General features: G+C 44.9%; 1 protein-coding gene across 3 annotated transcripts in view; it reads left to right on the top strand.

The window, feature by feature from the left end:
- Positions 1–19,405, top strand: part of LOC119960775 (solute carrier family 43 member 3-like) — a 55,396-nt gene that overhangs the window by 13,959 nt on the left and 22,032 nt on the right. For 2 of the 3 annotated variants that reach the window (XM_038788377.1, XM_038788376.1), the window contains exons 2-4: positions 1,481–1,694; positions 4,915–5,047; positions 16,592–16,638. In XM_038788377.1, coding sequence (XP_038644305.1) covers positions 1,505–1,694; positions 4,915–5,047; positions 16,592–16,638 — 370 coding nt within the window. In that variant the 5' untranslated portion in view covers positions 1,481–1,504. Of the gene's footprint in view, positions 1–1,480; positions 1,695–4,914; positions 5,048–16,591; positions 16,639–19,405 lie in introns of those variants that run through there. The other variant, XM_038788378.1, reaches the window with a different exon arrangement.

The raw sequence follows: 19,405 nt of genomic DNA, 5'->3' as shown, positions 1-19,405 counted from the left end.
ACATCGTTGTGAAAGTTACTCAAAAAGGTGCCGCCTTAACTTTCACAATCTGGTCACATTGTAAAAGAAAATCTGAGCAGTTAGCTATTAATCAAATGCATCCTCACAGGGAAGCAAATTATCGGATTGGCTCTGTCTTATGTTTTTCTGGGAAGAATCATAGATGAGGGACTTTCGCTAATATCGGCACTTCTGCCATGTGTGAGTAAATATTTGCTCGTGGTTGAAACAAGAACAGCGGAAGTTCTCCCAGGCCCACTGCTGTAGTGATCAACCTTGAAGTAAAAACATGACAGACTAGATTGACAGGTGATATATTGAAACAGATTGTGATATCTTGTTTTGCAAAAGATGAGCACTACTTTTCTGTGCTTCAAGAGCGACTGGTCTTCGGAGGGTGAGGCGGTGTCGCTCAATTTACTGTGCAGTTTTTAGACGCCTGATACTATCACAAGTTCTTCAGAATTGCAAAGATTCAACACATCCTACGCTTCTATCATTCTCTTTGGCCATTCTTCTCTCTCTTATGTTTTCTGATCCCACTCCGCTGTTCCTCGGCCTGACATATCACAGTAGCTGTTTAGCCACTCGTGGCCTCCTGTCTTATCATATTGATGTTGTCACAGGTTTCAGTGAATCGGGAACCTCAACTTTCCGTTTGTGAGGCAGTGTTATCATTGTTATTGGATGGCACTCCAGCGACTGGACCAACCAAGGCTCAAAAAGGATTCTGCTGAGATAATATTACACTGTCCGAAATTCAGAGCTCAGGAGTCTGAACAGTCAATGTTTCAGTTCACAGGGAGAGCTGCGCTGGCCGCACGTCAGCAGCGAGCTGACGCTGTACGAGCGGACTGTCAATATTGAATAAGGTCTGAACTTTTGATCGCGGAAGTATTCGGGCGAGCTGCACAGTCTGAGCTCCAGAACTGAAGGACCGCTGCACGGTTCCATGTTCAGGACAGGGGCGGCTGTTCTACATTATTCGAGGTTCAGGGCATAGGATATTGACTATCGAGTCTGTTCAGTGCTGATGGGACGCTGCTTTGTCAGATGGTCAGGACTGAGGAATCCGCTGCTCTTTTTGTATGTAGTGCACTGTAGGAGCAACGCATTTTATCGGCTCGTGGCTGACCAGAAGGAAAGTCTCTCAGTACTAATTAACTGTTAATCTAGAGTATTCTAAGATCTCACTGTCCCAAATGTGGAGAGGCGCCTTGGAGGTATCCGATGTTAACGAGGACACATTATTCCTCAATAGTTTACATTGATTAAAACAGATGATCTTGCATTTTAATATTACAATCAGTGGGATCGGACCCTGTCCAGGTATCCTGCTACAATAATAACTGCACATGGAAAATGCCCTGCACTCTCTGCTGAATTGTTCCTGATGTCCTGTCGTGGTGATCGATGTTGTTTAAATGCAACTTGCTGTTCCTATCAGCCAGATTAATCCAACTTTTCTTTTTTATTAAAGGAAGTTCACCAGGAGTTGGGCCGAATGGAGTCTTTGAAAGATCGATGTAGACTGTACTTTTGCTTTGCCATTGGGCTGTTTGAATGTCTGGGCTTCACAGGTGTGATCTACGGCTGGGCCTCACTTGTCTTCGTGCTGAGAAAGGAGGAATATTTCCTCGACGTCTGTGACACACTCCACAACTCCAGCAGTGACGGGGCGAAGAATGGCTCCAGTAAGTGTATGAAGCAATGAGCGATGTATGGTTGTCTTGGGTATGCTGTGGGCAGGGCGGGGGTTGGATAGAACGAGAGACAGAGAGAGAGGGGGGAGGAATGACCGAGACACTTAATGACCGAGACCGAGACAGCAGCTTTAAGTCTGCTGAGGTTAAGTCCATACCATGCTCAGATTAAACGTGGGTTTAATTTAGCAATGACCACTCCGTCACTGTCTTGGACTTCAAGTAATGCCCCACATCCAATCGGGTCAGAGATGTGCACTATGTTCGCTTTCAATAATGGAGTTAAGCATACCGAAGGAAGTTAAATAAACCTGTATAAAATAGCACTTTGGCAGAATTAGAGTTTCTTTTCTAATACTGGGACCCGCACTTTGGAAATAATGTGTTGGCCTTGATGAATGTCATGAGAGATTTACTTGGAATATGGCAGCGACAAACAACGGCAGTTAATTGCAAGTCGTTCTCCACAGGGCAGAAGCTTTTAAGAGGACGGCTAATTGTGGCGTTCAAACTTCGGAGCGCTTGTAGCGAGAAAGGAAACGTAATCAGTTTCAGCAAGCGCAAAGGCGATATTCAGGACGATAGAACAAAGCTCCCGACTTGAAATAAAGGAGCAGAAAGAAACCGAAAAGGAAAAACTGAGTTAGGAGAGAGAGAAATGTGAAGGGGAAAGTGTGTGCACACATCAGTAAACGCCAGAACACAGACCAGTAGAGGGGGAAATAGAAAGCAAGAAAGTGGGAGGAAAGAGAGTGGGATAAATTGCATCAATAGTTCTGATTGTGGAGAGTAGTGAAAGGAAGGGAGGAAGGTGAAAGCTGACGGACAGAAAGGATCAGACAGCGAAGGAAGAGAAATATGGGCTTGGCAGAAACTGAAGGAGAGTGTAAAAGGAAACATGGAAGTGGAGCCAGAGTACCACTGGCTGAAGCCAGAAAGGTAAATGGGAGAAGTGGTGGAAGAGGCCGAGGTGGAGGGAGAGAGTTGAGGAGATTATAACTTGTAACGTTGAACGAAGGACCGATCGAGTTGCTGATGGACAGAGAGACCAGGAGCAGGTATCGATAAAGGGTGGGAAATGTGTTAGACGAGCAGAGGGAGGTAAGTGGGAAGAGGCAGTGGGAACGGGAACTTGACAGATGAGATGCAGAGATGGTAGAAGAGATGCAACACGGGAGAGGCATAAAGTAGCAGACTGGGAGAAGCGACAGAGAAGGAGAAGGTGAAAAAAATGAGATGCAGATGGGAAAAGAGCAGGAGGGAGGGGCTTGAGAGAGAAGGGGCGATTGAAAGACAGTGGATATATCAGATTGGAAGGCCCGGCGAATGGAATTGAAAGATAAAGATGAAGAAAAGGCAGGGTACAATATTAATGGAGGGAGTGGGTTCGATGGAGAGGGCGGGGAGTTCAGAGACAGGGAACGGTATGAAGTGAACTGGGAAGAATGCACAAAATTATCAAGAAACCGTGTAGAAGAATCGGAGTGAAGAGTAAGTGGGGTGAGTGTAAGAGGGAGAAACAGGAATATCGAGCATGGGGAAAGGTAAGTGGCGAGATAGAAAAATTAAATATGAATAAAGTGATTGGGACATTTAGGAATGGAGAAGCACAAGGGAAGCAGAAATGAAAAAGGAAAACCAGAAAGAAAGGTGTGCAATCACGGGTCCAATGATGGATAGATGGTTATCAATGGAGAGAAGGACTTTCTGACTAGAGAGAATTGACATCGCAATGAATGTTAGTTCGGAGGAAAGGATAAAGGTGACAAAGAGGAAAAGGGCGAGGGAGATGATAGACAGATGACAGGGAATGAAATAACGTAGTTGAGAAGTGGACAGGAGAGAGAGAAAGAACAACGGAGAGTCAAACGAGGGTATATAAAAGGTGAGGTGCGACAATGTGTGGTGAGGTGGCATAACTATAAGATTCAGGGTGGGAGATATAGGAGGGATGTCCGAGGTAGGTTCTTTACTCAGAGAGAGGTTAGAGTGTGGAATGGACTGCCTGCTGTGAGAGTAGAGTCGGACACTTTAGGAACTTTCAAGCGGTTATTGAATATGCACATGGAGCACACCAGAATGAGAGGGAGTGGGATCGCTTGATCTTGGTTTCGGACAATGCTCGGCACAACATAGAGGGCCGAAGGCCTGTTCTGTGCTGTACTGTTCTGTGAGAGGCGAAGTGGGACAGAGTACACAAAGGAAGATTACGGTGAAGGAGACAAGAAAAGAAAATGAAGAGTATGATAGTAAAAATGGTGGAGGAATGAAGTGGCATAGCATGAGGGAGAGTAATCAACGAACAGGGAAGAAGAGAGGATGGCGAACGTACTGGGGGTTCATGTTAGTGAGAAGGAAGGGGAGTGTGAGCAATGGAAATATTTAGAAGAACAAAGAGAGTAAGAGACACAGGAAAGGGTTGGAAGGTAAGAGCAGAGGAAGGAGAACGAAAGCAAGAGGGATATTAGAAATGGGGGAAGAAAAGTGGAAGAGAAGAGTGGTGTAATATACAGAGAACAGAACAGAGTGAGAGGAGAGAGTGAAATTAGTCGAGCAGTAAAGGACAAAAGGAGAACGTGATATGGCGATAAAGAGAGAGATCAGGTTAGTGCAGGAAGGTTTTAGGCGGGGGTTAAGAAATGAACAGAAATAGTGAGAATGAGAGCGAACAAAAGAGGGAAAGAGCGGAGAAAGACAGCGAAAGTGATGAAGGAGGAGGAGTGTCGGGGAGAGAGAGAATGGACGTAGAGATGAGAGGGAGCTTGTGGAAGGTTGTTGAGTGGAGACATTAAGGTAGAGAGGTCAAAGGGGAGAAAGAGAGAGAAGAGAGGGCGAATTGACACAGGTCAAAAATGTTGCATGTGCAGTAAAGCCCTATCCGGCAACCGAATTTGTTAAAGGTTGTCAAAATTGCTTTCTTCGTCGGCAGCACGGTGGCGCACTGGTTACAGTACTGCATCACGGCACTGATGACCAGGTTCAAACCCGGTCCCGTGTCACTGTCCGTGCGGTGATTGCACATTTTCCCCGTTTCTGTTTGGGTCTTGCCCCACAAACCAAACATGTGCAAGGTAGGTCGATTACCCAAGCTAAATTGCCCATTATTTGGAAAACGAATAACTGGGTACTCTACATATTCTTTTTAAAATACATTTTATTCGTTTTTCAATATCTTTCTATCTCACTCCACCTCCTATTATTTCGCCCTCAGCTGGGTGTGATCTCCAGGACGATCGGTTCACTCTCGTCTTCACCATCGCCAACTTCGTCTTTAGCTTCTCTGCTTTGCCTGGTGGTGTCCTGTTCGACTTCTTCGGGACCATGGTAACCCGTATCCTGGCCATGTGAGTTCTCCCGCGGTTCCTCAATATTTACGGTTGGAGGTCGCTGGCTGGGAGGAAAACAGCGTCTGGGCAGCACGGTAGCATTGTAGGTAGCACAATCGCTTCACAGCTCCAGGGTCCCAGGTTCGATTCCGGCTTGGGTCACTGTCTGTGCGGAGTCTGCACATCCTCCCCGTGTGTGCGTGGGTTTCGCCCGGGTGCTCCGGTTTCCTCCCACAGTCCAAAGACGTACAGGTTAGGTGGATTGGCCATGATAAATTGCCCTTTGTGTCCCAAATTTGCCCTCAGTGTTGGATGGGGTTACTGGGTTATGGGGATAGGGTCGAGGTGTTAACCTTGGGTAGGGTGCTCTTTCCAGAAGCCGGTGCAGACTCGATGGGCCGAATGGCCTTCTTCTGCACTGTAAATTCTATGTCATATAGACGTTCGGAAGGATGTCGAAGAAGATTAGCAAGAGAATGGATGTCAAGTGAATTGAAGGGGAAGAGAGTAGGAGGCGAATTAACTGGGTGAAAGGACAAAGGAGTAACTAGTGAGTGAGGGAGTCGTAGACTGGCAGGAAGGAGGTCAGGGGAAGAGGGGCAGGGCAAACAGTGCTAGGAAAAGTCATGGCAGAAGCGAGCAGTAGAGAAGGAAGGATTGGAGGGAGTTGAGGATCCATAGAATGGCAGGGGAACCTTGAAGGCGAATGCGGGGAGGAACAGTCAGGCAACGCCAAGTGTAGGACAAAGGGCACTGAGAGATCTGTGAGAGGATGAGGCCACATTGAGTTCCGATGCTAAGCTTGCATAATTACCTCCATTAGGCATTTTACAGAAAATCATAGAATTAATTTATATAGAAAATGGTAGCGTAGTATATAAAGCAAAAATATTTACCGTGTGTACAGAACAGGCAGAAGCATAGAATGTCAAGGAAAGTGGCGAAGAGGTGCCCCATTAGTGGACTTCTGGGTGCATCCATCTTCGCATTAGGGTCTGTGCTTGTTCTGCTGTTTTAAAACACATAACCTGTAGTTTGTCAGGGCTATTGTGATGTTTGGAAACGGTTCAAAAACCTACCCATACTGCAAACAATGAGAACTACAACTTAGACTAACGAATGACGTCGTGTTGTCCTGTGATCAACAGCTATCTGGAAAATGCAATTTAATGTTAACAATTAAGAAGGATGCAGTTTTGAGGATCAATATGGAACGGCAAAAAATCTTTTGCTTTGACGAGATGGCAACAACAGAGAAATTTGAGGCATGTAGTCAAAAGTATTTGAACGTATCAGGATGAGTTGAGAGAGTAGATTAGAATGTGTATGGGATACATAGATTCTATAAGAAGAGGTATTGATTACAAAACACAATCCAGGAATTCACGGTAAACACCTACAACTCTGGTTATGACTCAGATGCTGACATTGACTGTAAAGTGTGTTAGTGTGTCTGTGAGTGGATGTGTCACTGAGTGGGTGTTCTGTGAGTGGGTGTGTCTCTGAGTGGGTGTGTCTGTGAGTGGGTGTGAATATGAAGCTGTTTTGATAAACTCTTCAATAACACAAAATAGATAATCTTTAATTACTCAGGACATTCTGCGATAATTTGTGTTTATTTAAAAGACCCGTGAATGGTGCATGCAAGAACTCTTGTTGCTGTTGTTACCGTTTACAGGAAATTTAACTGAGACATTTAAAGAAGCCAAGAAAAAGTTTTTCCTGGTGGGCTATTTACAAAATGTCAGGTGGTGATTGATCGTTTTCAACAGGACATTATGCCTTGAAAACTGGTTTCTTGAAAGGTTTGGGGAGGAAGGATCAACTTCTTGCGAGAATAACCTAACATACCTCGACAGTCTACACGCAGACCGAATCCGAAAGTGATGAGAAGCTACTCCCAAACGGCACTACATAGTACAGTTTGCAAAAACGCCGCTCATCCCGTAAAATAGAGGAATAGTTCCCGTTTGCTTCAAGGACTCCACAGTTTACATTTTGGTTTCAACGTTTGAATTTACACAAATTAGTAGAACTTTTGTATTTCTATTGTATTTATTTGTGGCGTGTGGTTAAGGTACTTAGAAAGAGCAATTGTTATATGTTAGTCTCTAAAATTGGATCTTAACAGGTTGTGCAATTCTACTTATTAACATGGAAAATAGTAGTAGTATGCGTTTCGGCCTGTCAAGCCTTCACTGACATTCTACATGATCATGGCTTATTTCTATCTCAATGTCATGCTCCACTGCTCTCACCTTCCCCTTGACACTTCTAGTGTGCAGACACTTATGCATATTCCTTCTTACATCTTGTCAGTGACCTGGCCTGCACAACCTCAGGTGGTAGATAATTCACCTTTTCACCACACTCTGAGTTGCAACATTTCTACTCTGCTCTTTCTGCACCCTGAGACTGCGACTCCTTCCCCACCGCCACTAAGTCAGAGTAAACAAGGCTCCAACAAACTTTCGTTCAAGGGCAGTCAGTGTTGTGCACATTTCAAGGAGATGCCCTATCGGTTTTATGCATTCCAGTGAACCTAAACCCAATTGATTCAACGTCTCCTAAAAGGAAAATACTGCTATCCCAAGAATCAGTTTGGTGACCATTTGACGCTTGTCTGTAACAATTATAGAATACCTATATCCTTTCCTGAATAACGAGACCGGGACTGGACACATTGCCCCGGGTGTAGTCTCAGGGAAGTCCTGCACAGCTGCAATAAGACACCCTTTCTCCTGCACTCAAGTCAACTTGTAATGAAGGGTAACATGCCATTTTCCTTCTTAACTGTTTGCTTTTCCTGCCAAATTGCTTTCAAAGAACAAAGAAAAGTACATCACAGGAACAGGCCCTTCGTCCCTCCAAGCCTGCGACAACAATGCTGCCCGTCTAAACTAAATTGTTCTACACTTCCGGGGTCTGTATCGCTCTATTCCCATCCTATTCATGTATGTGTCAAGATGCCCCTTAAACGTCGCTTTCGTCGCTGCTCCCAGCACCTCCTCCGGCAGCGAGTTCCAGACACCCACTACACTGTGTAAAAAAATTGCTTCGTACATCTCCTCTAAACCTTGCCCCTAGCACCTTAAACCTATGACCCCTCGTAATTGACCCATCTACACTGGGAAAAGTCTCTGTCTCTCCAATCTGCCTATGCCCCACATAATTTAGTAGACCTCCATCAGTTCGAAACTCAACCTCCTTCGTTCCAGTGAGAACAAAACAAGTTTTTTCAGCCTCTACTCATAGCTAATGCTCTGCATACCAGAGAACATCCTGGTAAATGTCTTCTGCACCCGCTCTAAAGCCTCCACATCTTTCTAGCAGTGTGGCGACCAGAATTGAACACTATGCTCCAGGTGTGGCCGAACTGAGGATCTATACAGCTGCAACATGACTTGGCAATTTGTATGCTGAATGCCCCGGGCAATGATGGCAAGCATGCCGTATGCCTTCTTGACTACCTTCTCCACCTGTGTTTCCCGTTTCAGTGACCTGTGGACCTGTACACCAATATTTCTCTGACTTTCAATACTCTTGAGTGTAATACCATTCACTATATATTCCCTACCAGCAGTAGACATTCCAAAATGCATCACCTCACATTTGTCCGGATTAAACTCCATCTACCATCTCGCCACCCAAGTCTCCAAATGATCTAAATTATGCTGTATCCTCTGACAGTCCTCATCGCTATCCACAATTCGACCACTATATGTCGTCCGCAAATATACTAATCAGACCAGTTACATTTTCCTCCAAATCATTTATTTATACTACGAACAGCAAACCTCCCAGCACTGATCCCTGCGGAACACCACTAGTCCCAGCCCTCCAATCAGAAAAGTACCCTTCCATTTCAACTCTGCATTCTATGATCCAGCCAGTTCTGCATCCATCTTGCCAGCTCACCCCTCAACCTGTGTGTCTTCACCTTTAGTACCAGTCTGCCATGAGGGACCTTGTAAAACGCCTGACTGAAGACAAAATAGACAACACCCACTGCCCGACCTGCATCATTCATCTTTGTGACCTCGAAAATCTCGAGTAAGTTAGTGAGACACGACAACCCCTTCACAAAACAGTGCTGCCCCTCGCTAATATGGCCCTTGCTTCCAAATGGGAGTAGACCCTGTCGAGAAGAATTCTCTCCCGTAATTTCCCTACCACTGACGTAAGGCTCACCGGCCTGTAGTTCCGTGTATCATCCTTGCTATCCTTCTTAAAAAAAGGAACTCCATTGGCTATTCTCCAGTCCTCCCGGACATCACCTGAAGACAGTGAGGATCCAAAGATTTCTCTCTAGGCCTCAGCAATTTCCTCCCTAGCCTCCTTCAGTATTCTGGAGGAGATCCCATCAGGTCCTGGAGACTTATCCAACTTAATATTTTTCATGACGCCCAACACCTAGTTTTTAGGCTCTCAATGTGACCCAGGATATGTTCACATCCTTCTCCAGATTCAACATTCACCAATTCCTTCTATTTGGTGAATACAGATGAAAAGTATACATTTAGTACCTGGCCCATTTCCTCTCGATCCACACATAGATTCCATCCCCTGTCCTTCAGTGGGCTAACCCTTTCCCTGGCTACCCTCTTGCATTTTATGTGCGTGTCGACAGCATTGGGATTTACCTTCACCATATTTGCCAATGACTTTTCGTGACCCCTTTTAGCCCTCCTGGCTCCTTGCTTAAGTTCCTTCCTACTTTCCTTATATTCCATCCAGGCTTCGTCTGTTCCCAGCCTTCTAACCCCGGCAAATGCCTCCTTTTTCTTTTTGACGAGGCCTGCAATATTTCTCGTTATCCAAGGTTCCTGAAATTTTCCCTATCTATCCTTCTTCCTCACAGGAACATGCCGGTCCTGAATTCCTTTCAACTGATATTTGAACGCCTCCCACGTAAGATGTTGATTTGCCCTCAAACATCCGCCACCAGTCTATGTTCTTCAGTTCTCTCCTCATATTGTTATAATTAGCCTTCCCCCAATTTAGCACATTCACCCTAGGGCCAATCTTATCCTTGTCCACCAGCACTTTAAAACTTACTGAATTGTGGTCACTGTTCCCTAAATGCTCAAGTAAATGCTCCAGCCACCAGGAAGGCTGTTTTCAGCAACATCTCCCTGAATGCTATTGCTCAGTGCCATAGTGGCCCTTTTTCCTAGTGCCCCCTCATTTCTGTCACTTTCTGTAATATTGCTCCCTGCCATACTACTGTTGACTATTGCTAGGACACCCAGGTTCCGTGTACGTCAACATTTCCAAATCGACCACAATTTTATTAACACTGTCGTTCTGTTCATCCTCGAAAGATCACTTCACACTTATCCATGTTATACTGAATATGTGTCTCTATACTACACATGTGTCCATATGATGTGCAGTGCAGACTAATAATAATAATAAAAGCATAATCCGGCAAAGGGCGGCAGAACGGCGACTCTGATTGGCTGTTGCGGGAGTGAATTGTGGAAAGCTGCTGTCGGGTGAGTTTCTCGAACTGATATATTTCAGGCAGTGGCTAAACCCGAGACAGCACACAGGTAGTGTCTCCCACCGATCCTCCTCCTCTAACCAAAGAAGACTGTGTGGTGAGTTGGTGAGGTAAGCTTTTCTTTACTTTTCCAAGCTTCATCCTTCCACCATGTCTAACCTGCGGGGAGTGTGAAAATCAGATCAGCGTTTTTAATTCCGTCTGTGAATGTCAAGTGGATAAGTGGAAGGGATCGCACAGAGGACAGTGCATTGTTCCTCCTGCAGGGTGTTCGATGTGAGGGACACCGTCAGTGGCCATGCTACGTTTACCTGGGGGAAGTGCACCCATCTCCAGCTCCTCAAAGACCTTGTTAGGGAACTGGGGCTGGATGAACTGAGAATCATTCGGGTGGCAGAGTCGATTATTCATAGAAGCTACAGAGATGTAGTTACTCCTAAGAATGAAGGCAGCTGTGTGACGTTTAAAAGGAGGGGGGTGAAGCAGTCAATAACAGGCATATCGTTTTGGATACTGTTGGGAAGACGACCTACCAGAGGTAAGCCACGGTGACCATGTCTCTGGCAGTTACTCTGTCCCTGTGGCACAGAAGGGAAGGGGGAGAGCATTGGTTATTGGAGACTCTATAGTTAGATTTACAGATAGACGATTCTGTGGCAACGATAGAGGCTCGCCGTTGGTGTGTTGCCTCCCGGGTTTGTGTGTTGCCTCCTGGCTGCCCAGTCCATGACGTCTCTGATCGTGTTTTCAGGGTTCTTAACGGGGAGGGGGAGGCAGCCACAAGTCGTGGTACACATCGGTACCAGCGATATAGGTAGGAAAAGGGATGGTGATGTAAAACAGGAATTCAGGGAGCTAGGGTGGAAGCTGAGAGCCAGGACAGACCGTGTTGTCATCTCTAGTTTGCTGCCAGTGCGATGTTTTAGCGAGGTGAGGAACAGTGGAGAGTGCAGTTAATCACGTGACAAAAGGGATGGTGTAGGACGGAGGGTTTCAGTTACTTGGATAATTGGAGCACATTCTGGGAAAGGTGGGACCTGTACAAACAGGGCGGGTTACACCTGAACCAGAGGGGCACCTATATCATGCGAGGGAAACGTGCTATAGCTCTTCCGGGGTGGTTTACACTAATTTGTCAGAGTGATGGAAAACTGATTTGTAGTCCAGAAGATAGCCTTGCTGGAGTTCAGGAAGTTGAGGGTGGTGCAGTACTGAGGGAGGTACCAAGGTCACATGTGTGGACCTGCAGGCATGAAGGTGGTTTGAACTGTGTCTACTTCAATGCGGGGAGCATTAGGAATAAGGTTGATGAGCTTGAAGAATGGATTGGTACCTGGGACTACGATGTTCTGGCCATTCCGGAGACATGGATAGAACAGGGGCAGGAGTGGTTGTTGGACGATCTGGGGTATAGATGTTTCAGTAAGATTAGGGAAGTTGGTAAAAGTGGTGGAGGAGTAGCATTGTTAATCAAGGACAGTATAATGGCTGCAGAAAGGCTGTTTGAGGAGCATCTGTCTGCTGAGGGAATGTGGGCTGATGTTAGAAATAGGAAAGGAGCGGTCACTTTGTTAGGAGTTTTCTATAGGCCCCCAAACAGTAACAGCGATGTGGAGGAAAAGATTGCAATGCAGATTTTGGATAGGCGCGATAGTCACAGGGTAGTTGTGACTTTAACTTTCCAAATATTGATTGGAACCACTAAAGTTCGAATATTTTGCAGGGGGCTGTTTTATCCAGTGTGTGCAGGTGGATTTCTTCACACAATATGTGTGTCGACCGACAAGAGGCTGGGCCTCATTGGATTTTGTACTGGGTAATGAACCGGGCCAAGTGTTAGATTTGGCTGTGGAAGTGCACTTTGGAGATAGTGTCAACAACTCGGTGCCTTTCACTATTGCAATGCAGAGGGATAGGAACATACGGCAGGGCAAGGTTTACAACAGGAAGAAGGGTAATTACGATACGATTAGGCAAGATTTGAGGAGGATATGTTGGAAACAGGAACTGTGAGGGATAGGCACAATTGAGATCTGGCGTTTGTTCAAGGAGCAAATACTGCGTGTCCTTGATATGTATGTCCCTGTCAGGCAGGGAGGAAGTGGCCGAGTGAGGTAATCATGGTTGACAAAAGGGATTGAATGTCTGGTCAAGAGGAAGAAGAGGGCTTCTGTAAGTGTGAGAAAAAAGCGTTCAGTTAGGGCACTTGATAGCTGCGAAGGAGCTCAAGAAACTACTTAGGAGAGGTAGGAGGGGGCATGAGGAGTCCTCGGCGGGTAGGATCAAGGAAAAAACCAAGGCTTTTTACACTTATACGAGGAATAAAAGAATGACCAAGTTAACGTTAGGGCCGGTAAAGGGCAGTACTGGGAACCTGTGCATGGAGTCTGAAGATATAGGAGAGGCCCTAAATAAACTTTTCTTCAGAGTTCACAAAGGAGAGAGACCATGTTGTTCAGGAGGATAGTGCGATGCAGGCTGGTGGACTGTAGGAGGTAGACAGTCGGACGGAAGACGTGTTAGAAATTTTGAGAAGCCTCAGGTTAGATAGGTCCCCTGGGCCTATCCTCGGATTCTTTGGGAGGTGAGGGATGAGATTGCAGAGCCGTTGGCTTTGATGTTTATGTCTTCACTGTCTACAGGAATAGTGCTAGAAGACTGGAGAGAGGTGAATGTTGTCCCCTTGTTCAAGAAAAGGGAATAGGTATAACCCTGGGAATTATATGCCGGTTAGTCTCACAGAAGTAAATTATTGGAAAGCCGTGAGGTTACACTGCAGGACATTGGTTAGACCACATTTGGAGAATTGTGTGAAGTTCTGGTCACCTCATTATAGGAAGGATGTTGAAGCATTGGAAAGGTTGCAAAGGAGATTTACCAGGATGCTGTCTGGTTTGCAGGATAGGTCTTATGAGGAGATGTTGAGGGAGCGATTGGAGTTTCCCATTGGAGCGAAGGAGGATGAGAGGTGACTTAATTGAGGTGTATAAGATGATGAGAGGAATGGATAGAGTGGACCTTCAGCGACGTTTTCCTCGGGTGGATGGAGCTGTTACAAGGGGGCATAACTGTAAGATTAATGGTGCAAGATATAGGAAGGGTATCAAGGTAGGTTCTTTTCTCAGAGAGTGGTTCGGTCGTGGAACGCAGTCCCAGCAATGGTAGTGGAGTCGGACACTTTAGGAACTTTCAAAGTGGTTATTGCATAGGCATATGGAGTGCACTAGAATGATTGGGAGAAGGTTGATTTAATCTTATTTTCAGACTAGTTCGGTCCAACCATAGTGGGCCGAAGGGCCTGTACTGTACTATACAGTTCTATGTTCTACGTTCTATAATACTCTTTGTTATTGTCACATTTAGGGTTACTTTAGCACTGCAATGGAGTTACCGTGAACATGTTCTAGACGCCACTTTCCGGAGCCCCTTGGTGTCCAAATTAGAAAAGATCTAGATAGGTTGCTCTTTCAGAAGGTCGGTGGACATTTGATTGGCCAAGTGGTCTCCCTCCGCACTTCAGGGGTTTTTCCACCCTCAACCTGTGGAATCACCATAAACGTCTGAGTACCCTTCCCACCAGTCATCTTCGCCCAAGTGCTGTGCCACCTACAAATGTAATGTTACACTCGGGTTCATTATCCAAATAATTGCTGTATATTCGTGAATAACTGGGTCCCAAGCAATAATCCCGGAGTTACCCCACCATTCCCTACCTGCTACTGCGGAACAGGCGCCACTTTTGTTCGTATTTGTTTGTTGTCTACTTGTCAACTTGATAGGTCTGTTTCTTTTATCGCACAATAATAATTGTGTTGCACATTGAATGAACCTGGGAATTGACTGGTTGTTCGAGGATTCCCAGATAAAGCACATAATCGGCCGCATAGTTAGCTGTGAAAAGTGGGGAAACATATGCTGTAATCAGTGAAGTTCGTTAACTACAGGAAGTTAGTGCATTCCTTCCATCAGCAATAGTCAGGGTCTTTGTGTGAATTTGTCTTTGTTAGTGTTTGTGCGCGTGACTATGGATGCATGAGTGCATGCGTGAGATTATTTGCAAAAGTGTGGTTGTGTGCATGTGTGTATGTGTGTGCATGGATGCAGAACTGCATTTGTGTCTGTACGTTTGTGTTTGCATTAGTGCGAGTATATGTCCGTGTGCTTGACTGGTGTTCAATCTCGACAATGTAATGGTAGAATTACACTGAATCCAACCGAATAAGAATAAGGAGTTTCCTGTGAGCGTGTGTTGATGACACTGAGTAGAACGAATGGAACGTGCTGTCATGATCATGTAATAGGAAAATACTACATGGACTGTGATATTCCAATACTGTTATACCCGGTGTAACGTGCGAGACGCAATTCAGCCTCAATGATCGATCATTGGATTAACGAATGCTGCTCAGCACATTGTGTCTAATTGGCCCGCTGTGTCTTTTCTTGTCTTTGAAAAACATTACTCGTTATTTTATATCTCAGTTGTAATAATGTCTTTCTGCACAATTATTCCTCTGTGTACATATCCAATAGCCTTCTGAAAAGTCCTATGGATTCGGTTTTAACACTTTTGTACACTTCCTGATTTTTTCCAATTGATTTTCAATCAACTCCTTTATCTTTTTTTCTTATTTTTTAATAAATTTTGGGTGCCCAATTCATTGTTTTAATTTAAGGGGCAATTTAGCGTGGCCAATCCACCCACCCTGCATATCTTTTGGTTGTGGTATCGAAACCCACGCAAACACGGGAAGAATATTCAAACTCCACATGGAGAGTGTCCCAGAGCCAGGATCAAAACTGGGACCTTTGTGCCGTGAGGCAATAGGACTAACCGACTGCGCCACCGTGCCGCCCTAATCCGCTTATTTTTTGACCTACCCTGTTGCCAGGAAACAGCTTCACTGTTCGAACATATATGAACTTCTTGGCTGCAGAGCCTCCTTGAAAAGATGTCTCGTGCTACCGAGTTCTACTCTCTGTTCAGAAACAATTGCTGGGGATGGGGAGACACACTGGCTTGGCAGTCCCTATCGTATTCGCTGAAGAAGAACAAGGAGGCTGCGGTTTCCATATTCCAGCAGAACACCCTCTGCGTGTTTGTACCTCAGTTCGATCTACCGAGAACCGTTCAAGCTCTAAGAATAAACATCGACTGATCTCGATGTCCCTGGCACAATTCAGGATACTCTCCTCTCACATCTCTCCGAAGCCTTGAGGAATAATGTCCTCTCTGTGATGGTGGTAAAGGTTTGTAATTTCTAAACCGCGCTGTAGACTCATAAAATCATATAATTTACAGAGCACAAGGAGGCTATTCGGTCCATCGAGTCTGCACCGACGCTTGGAAAGAGCACCGTACCGAAGCCCACACCTTCACTCCATCCCCACACTTCCCCCTACCCCGAAACCGCATCTATCCTTTTTTGGACAATAAGAGATATTTATCATGGCCAATCCACATATCCTGCATATCTTTGGACTGTGGAAGGAAACCGGACCGCCCGGAGGTATCCCCGCAAACACGGGGAGAACGTGCAGACTCTGCACAGTGTCCCAAGCCGGCAATCGAACTTGGGCCCTGGAGCTGTGAAGCAGCTGTGCTAACCAATATGCTACCGTGCTGCCCAGTAATTACGTTCAATCAAAAAGTACGTTCAAGCGTACAGAGGTCTGTAGATATCTGCATGACGAAGGAATGGGGAGAATGGTGTAAAATTGGATTGCAGAATCGGTTGCAGGTTTAGCTTACTCTTGTTCCTAACTCCTAAGTTTCTAATGCCAATATACATACCAATGGAGTGCTCAGAGAAAATACTGAAATTAAGATCGACAAAGACGTTTGCAAATGTCTTCAGCTAGTTTTTCGATTACGTAGCCTAAATCGTTGTTTCTAAATTTCATTGGCTGTAAACAAATCTGTCAATTCCCGAGTTGGTAGAAGGTTCTAAATAACGAGGGATTCGTGGTATTCTGTACATGAGGGGAGGTGCATCATGGGAAGGAGAAGGGGTGAGGAATGGTGTATTGTAAATGAAATTTCTTCAATTTTCCAGAACTGTTTATACCGCAGCTACACTGATGTTCGCCCTCTCAACTGCTGGTGAGTCGACCATCCAATGTCTTTCATGCTGGAAATGGGGAACATGATCGAATCCCTTTAGAATGCGGGGGACTAGGATTTAGACAGATTGATAAATGCAGAGTGATACATGACGAGATATGTGGATTGATTGATAGATAGATGGATGGATGGATGTATAGACGGACGGACGGACAGACGGACGGACATACGGACGGACGGATAGACGGACAGATGGAAAGGATGGATAGATGGACGGATAGATGGATGGATAGATGGATAGATGGATGGATAGATGGATAGATGGACGGATAGATGGATAGATGTATGGATAGATGGATAGATGTATAGATAGATAGATGGATGGATGGATGGATGGGTAGATGGATAGATGGATGGATAGATGGATAGATGTATGGATAGATGGATAGATGTATAGAGATAGATGGATGGATGGATGGATGGGTAGATGGATAGATGGATGGATAGACGGATAGATGGATGGATAGATGGATGGATGGATGGGTAAATGGATAGATGGATGGATAGACGGATAGATGGATGGATAGATGGACGGATAGATGGGTAGATGAATAGATGAATAGATGGGATGGATGGATGGATGGATAGATAGATGGATAGATAGATAGATAGCTGGATCACTATAAAGGAGAGAATTGGAAGACTCCCCAAAATTGTGAAACAATGGTCAATGGCACGGACAGAATTGATCCTCCCATTCAGTGCACATATTTCCCTTAGTCTTGCATGATTTAAACGCTTCAAAAACTAATGTTGTACTCTCTCTCTGTCTCTAGATTTCTCTCTCTCTTCCTCTCCCGTACACCGATCCCTCTTTCTGGACCAAGAACAATTTGTTAGTAGAATAGGCACAAACATACGAAAATATAGATGAAGGAAAACACTGAATACACGAACAGTTGTGGAAGATTCATCAAATTCTACGGATGAGCCTCGCGTGCTCGGGGTCCCATGGGAGGCAGTCGCCGAACCGAGTTTTATAAACGGCGGTTTAGAGTATACGCATTCGCACGCACTCAAACAAAGAAAACACACACCAATCTACACACATACGGGCACGCACAATGCCAGGCTACATTGATGCAAACATATGAACATACACTCAGACGTACACGCATAGACCTGCACGCATACCTCAATACATGTACACATGCACAGACAAATACACACATGTGCAGACACAGTCCATCAACAGTTACACGCGACTGCGTGCCATCTGCAACACTGCAATAATCAAGTTCACTGAGCCGGTGCAATCAGTTACGTTGTCGAATGAAATTTACTCTAACGCTTCATTATCTAACCTGATCAGATGCATCTCTATCCACTACGTCTTTCCTGCATGTCTTTTTAGATTGACTTTGATTGTATCTGTTCCATTGCCCACAGACCATCAACATCTATGTAACATAGACATAGAGAAGGGGGTAACTGATAGATGAAATTAACATCTTCCATCTGTTTTCTTTTTCCAATAATAAATTGTGCTCAGGTCAAATTAAAACTATGTAATTCAGGAATGAGGTAACTCAATTTGGTAATAAGCAGGCATTAGACAGACTGTAGGTACATACATCTCATGAAGCAAACGACCGAGTGAAATGCAAAGTAAAGAATGTGATAGAGGAAATTGTGACCCAATCGCGGCACTTTGGAACAGTGGTTAGCTCCGCTGTTTACGGCGCCAGGGAGCAGTGTTCAATTCCGGCCTTGGGAGACCGTGTGGCGTTTACACTCTCCCACCATTTCTGACTGGCCTTCATCATGGTTCTTGGGTTTCTTCCCAGAGTCAAAAGATGTACAGGATAGGATTGACCATAATAGATTGCCCCTCAGTGTCCATAGTATTAGAGGTGAGTTGTGCGGTTACGGGAAAAGGTCCAGAGAGTGGGGAACTAGTAAGGTAAAATGTTGTTTATCTAACGAGCTGAAGTTAATGTTAATGAGGCAGAAAAGTCTATGAAGATAATGTTGTTAAGGCTGAGGTTCTTTCCACTTGGAGGAGGGTCCCGTACCAGATGGCAAAATGCCAGTCAAAGAGGTCGCCCATATAAGACAGACGAATTGCTTCTCTCAAAAGGGTAGTGAATCTGTGACATTCTATACGGCAGAGGGCGGTAGAGTCTGGGTGTTACGTTATTCAAGTATCAGAACAACAGATATTAATCTGTAATTGAATCACGGGTTATCGTGGTGAGATAGTATAGTGACTTAGATAATTATCATATCAGGCCAATTATAATTTAATTTCATGCCGGAATACATGTGATGGAGCGAATAGGTTACTCTGCCCGGACCTATTATGTTTCTATGAAAAGCACACTGACTTCCAAATGCGTTTGAGAAGATGACCCCCACAGACTCTAGATCAAACATAAAACGTCATGTATCAAAAGGGATGATCCCAACAATGTTACAAAAATGGCTCAGTGACAGGGAATGATGTGCATGGTTCATTCATACTTTTTTCGAACAGGGAATACGTTTCTAGTTGAGCTACTATTGTTCACTTTTAGTTCCTTTCCACTTTATTTATCTATTAATGGCCTAGTCATTTGTGTATATGGGACAGCACAAACGTCTTCGATATGGAATTTGAAATCATCGTGTGGAAGATTGTTAATCATTTCGTAAAGACCTTACAGGCTCGTGGAATGGGCAGACTCGAGGAAGTTGACATGTAATGCAGTGAAGTAAAATGTCTTTCGTTTTGTATTTCAGCATGGGAAAGGACAATAGGAAATAA

Source organism: Scyliorhinus canicula, unplaced genomic scaffold (genome assembly GCF_902713615.1).
Source record: "Scyliorhinus canicula unplaced genomic scaffold, sScyCan1.1, whole genome shotgun sequence".
Taxonomy (NCBI): Eukaryota; Metazoa; Chordata; class Chondrichthyes; order Carcharhiniformes; family Scyliorhinidae; genus Scyliorhinus; species Scyliorhinus canicula.
This window is presented reverse-complemented; position numbering and strand designations above follow the sequence as displayed.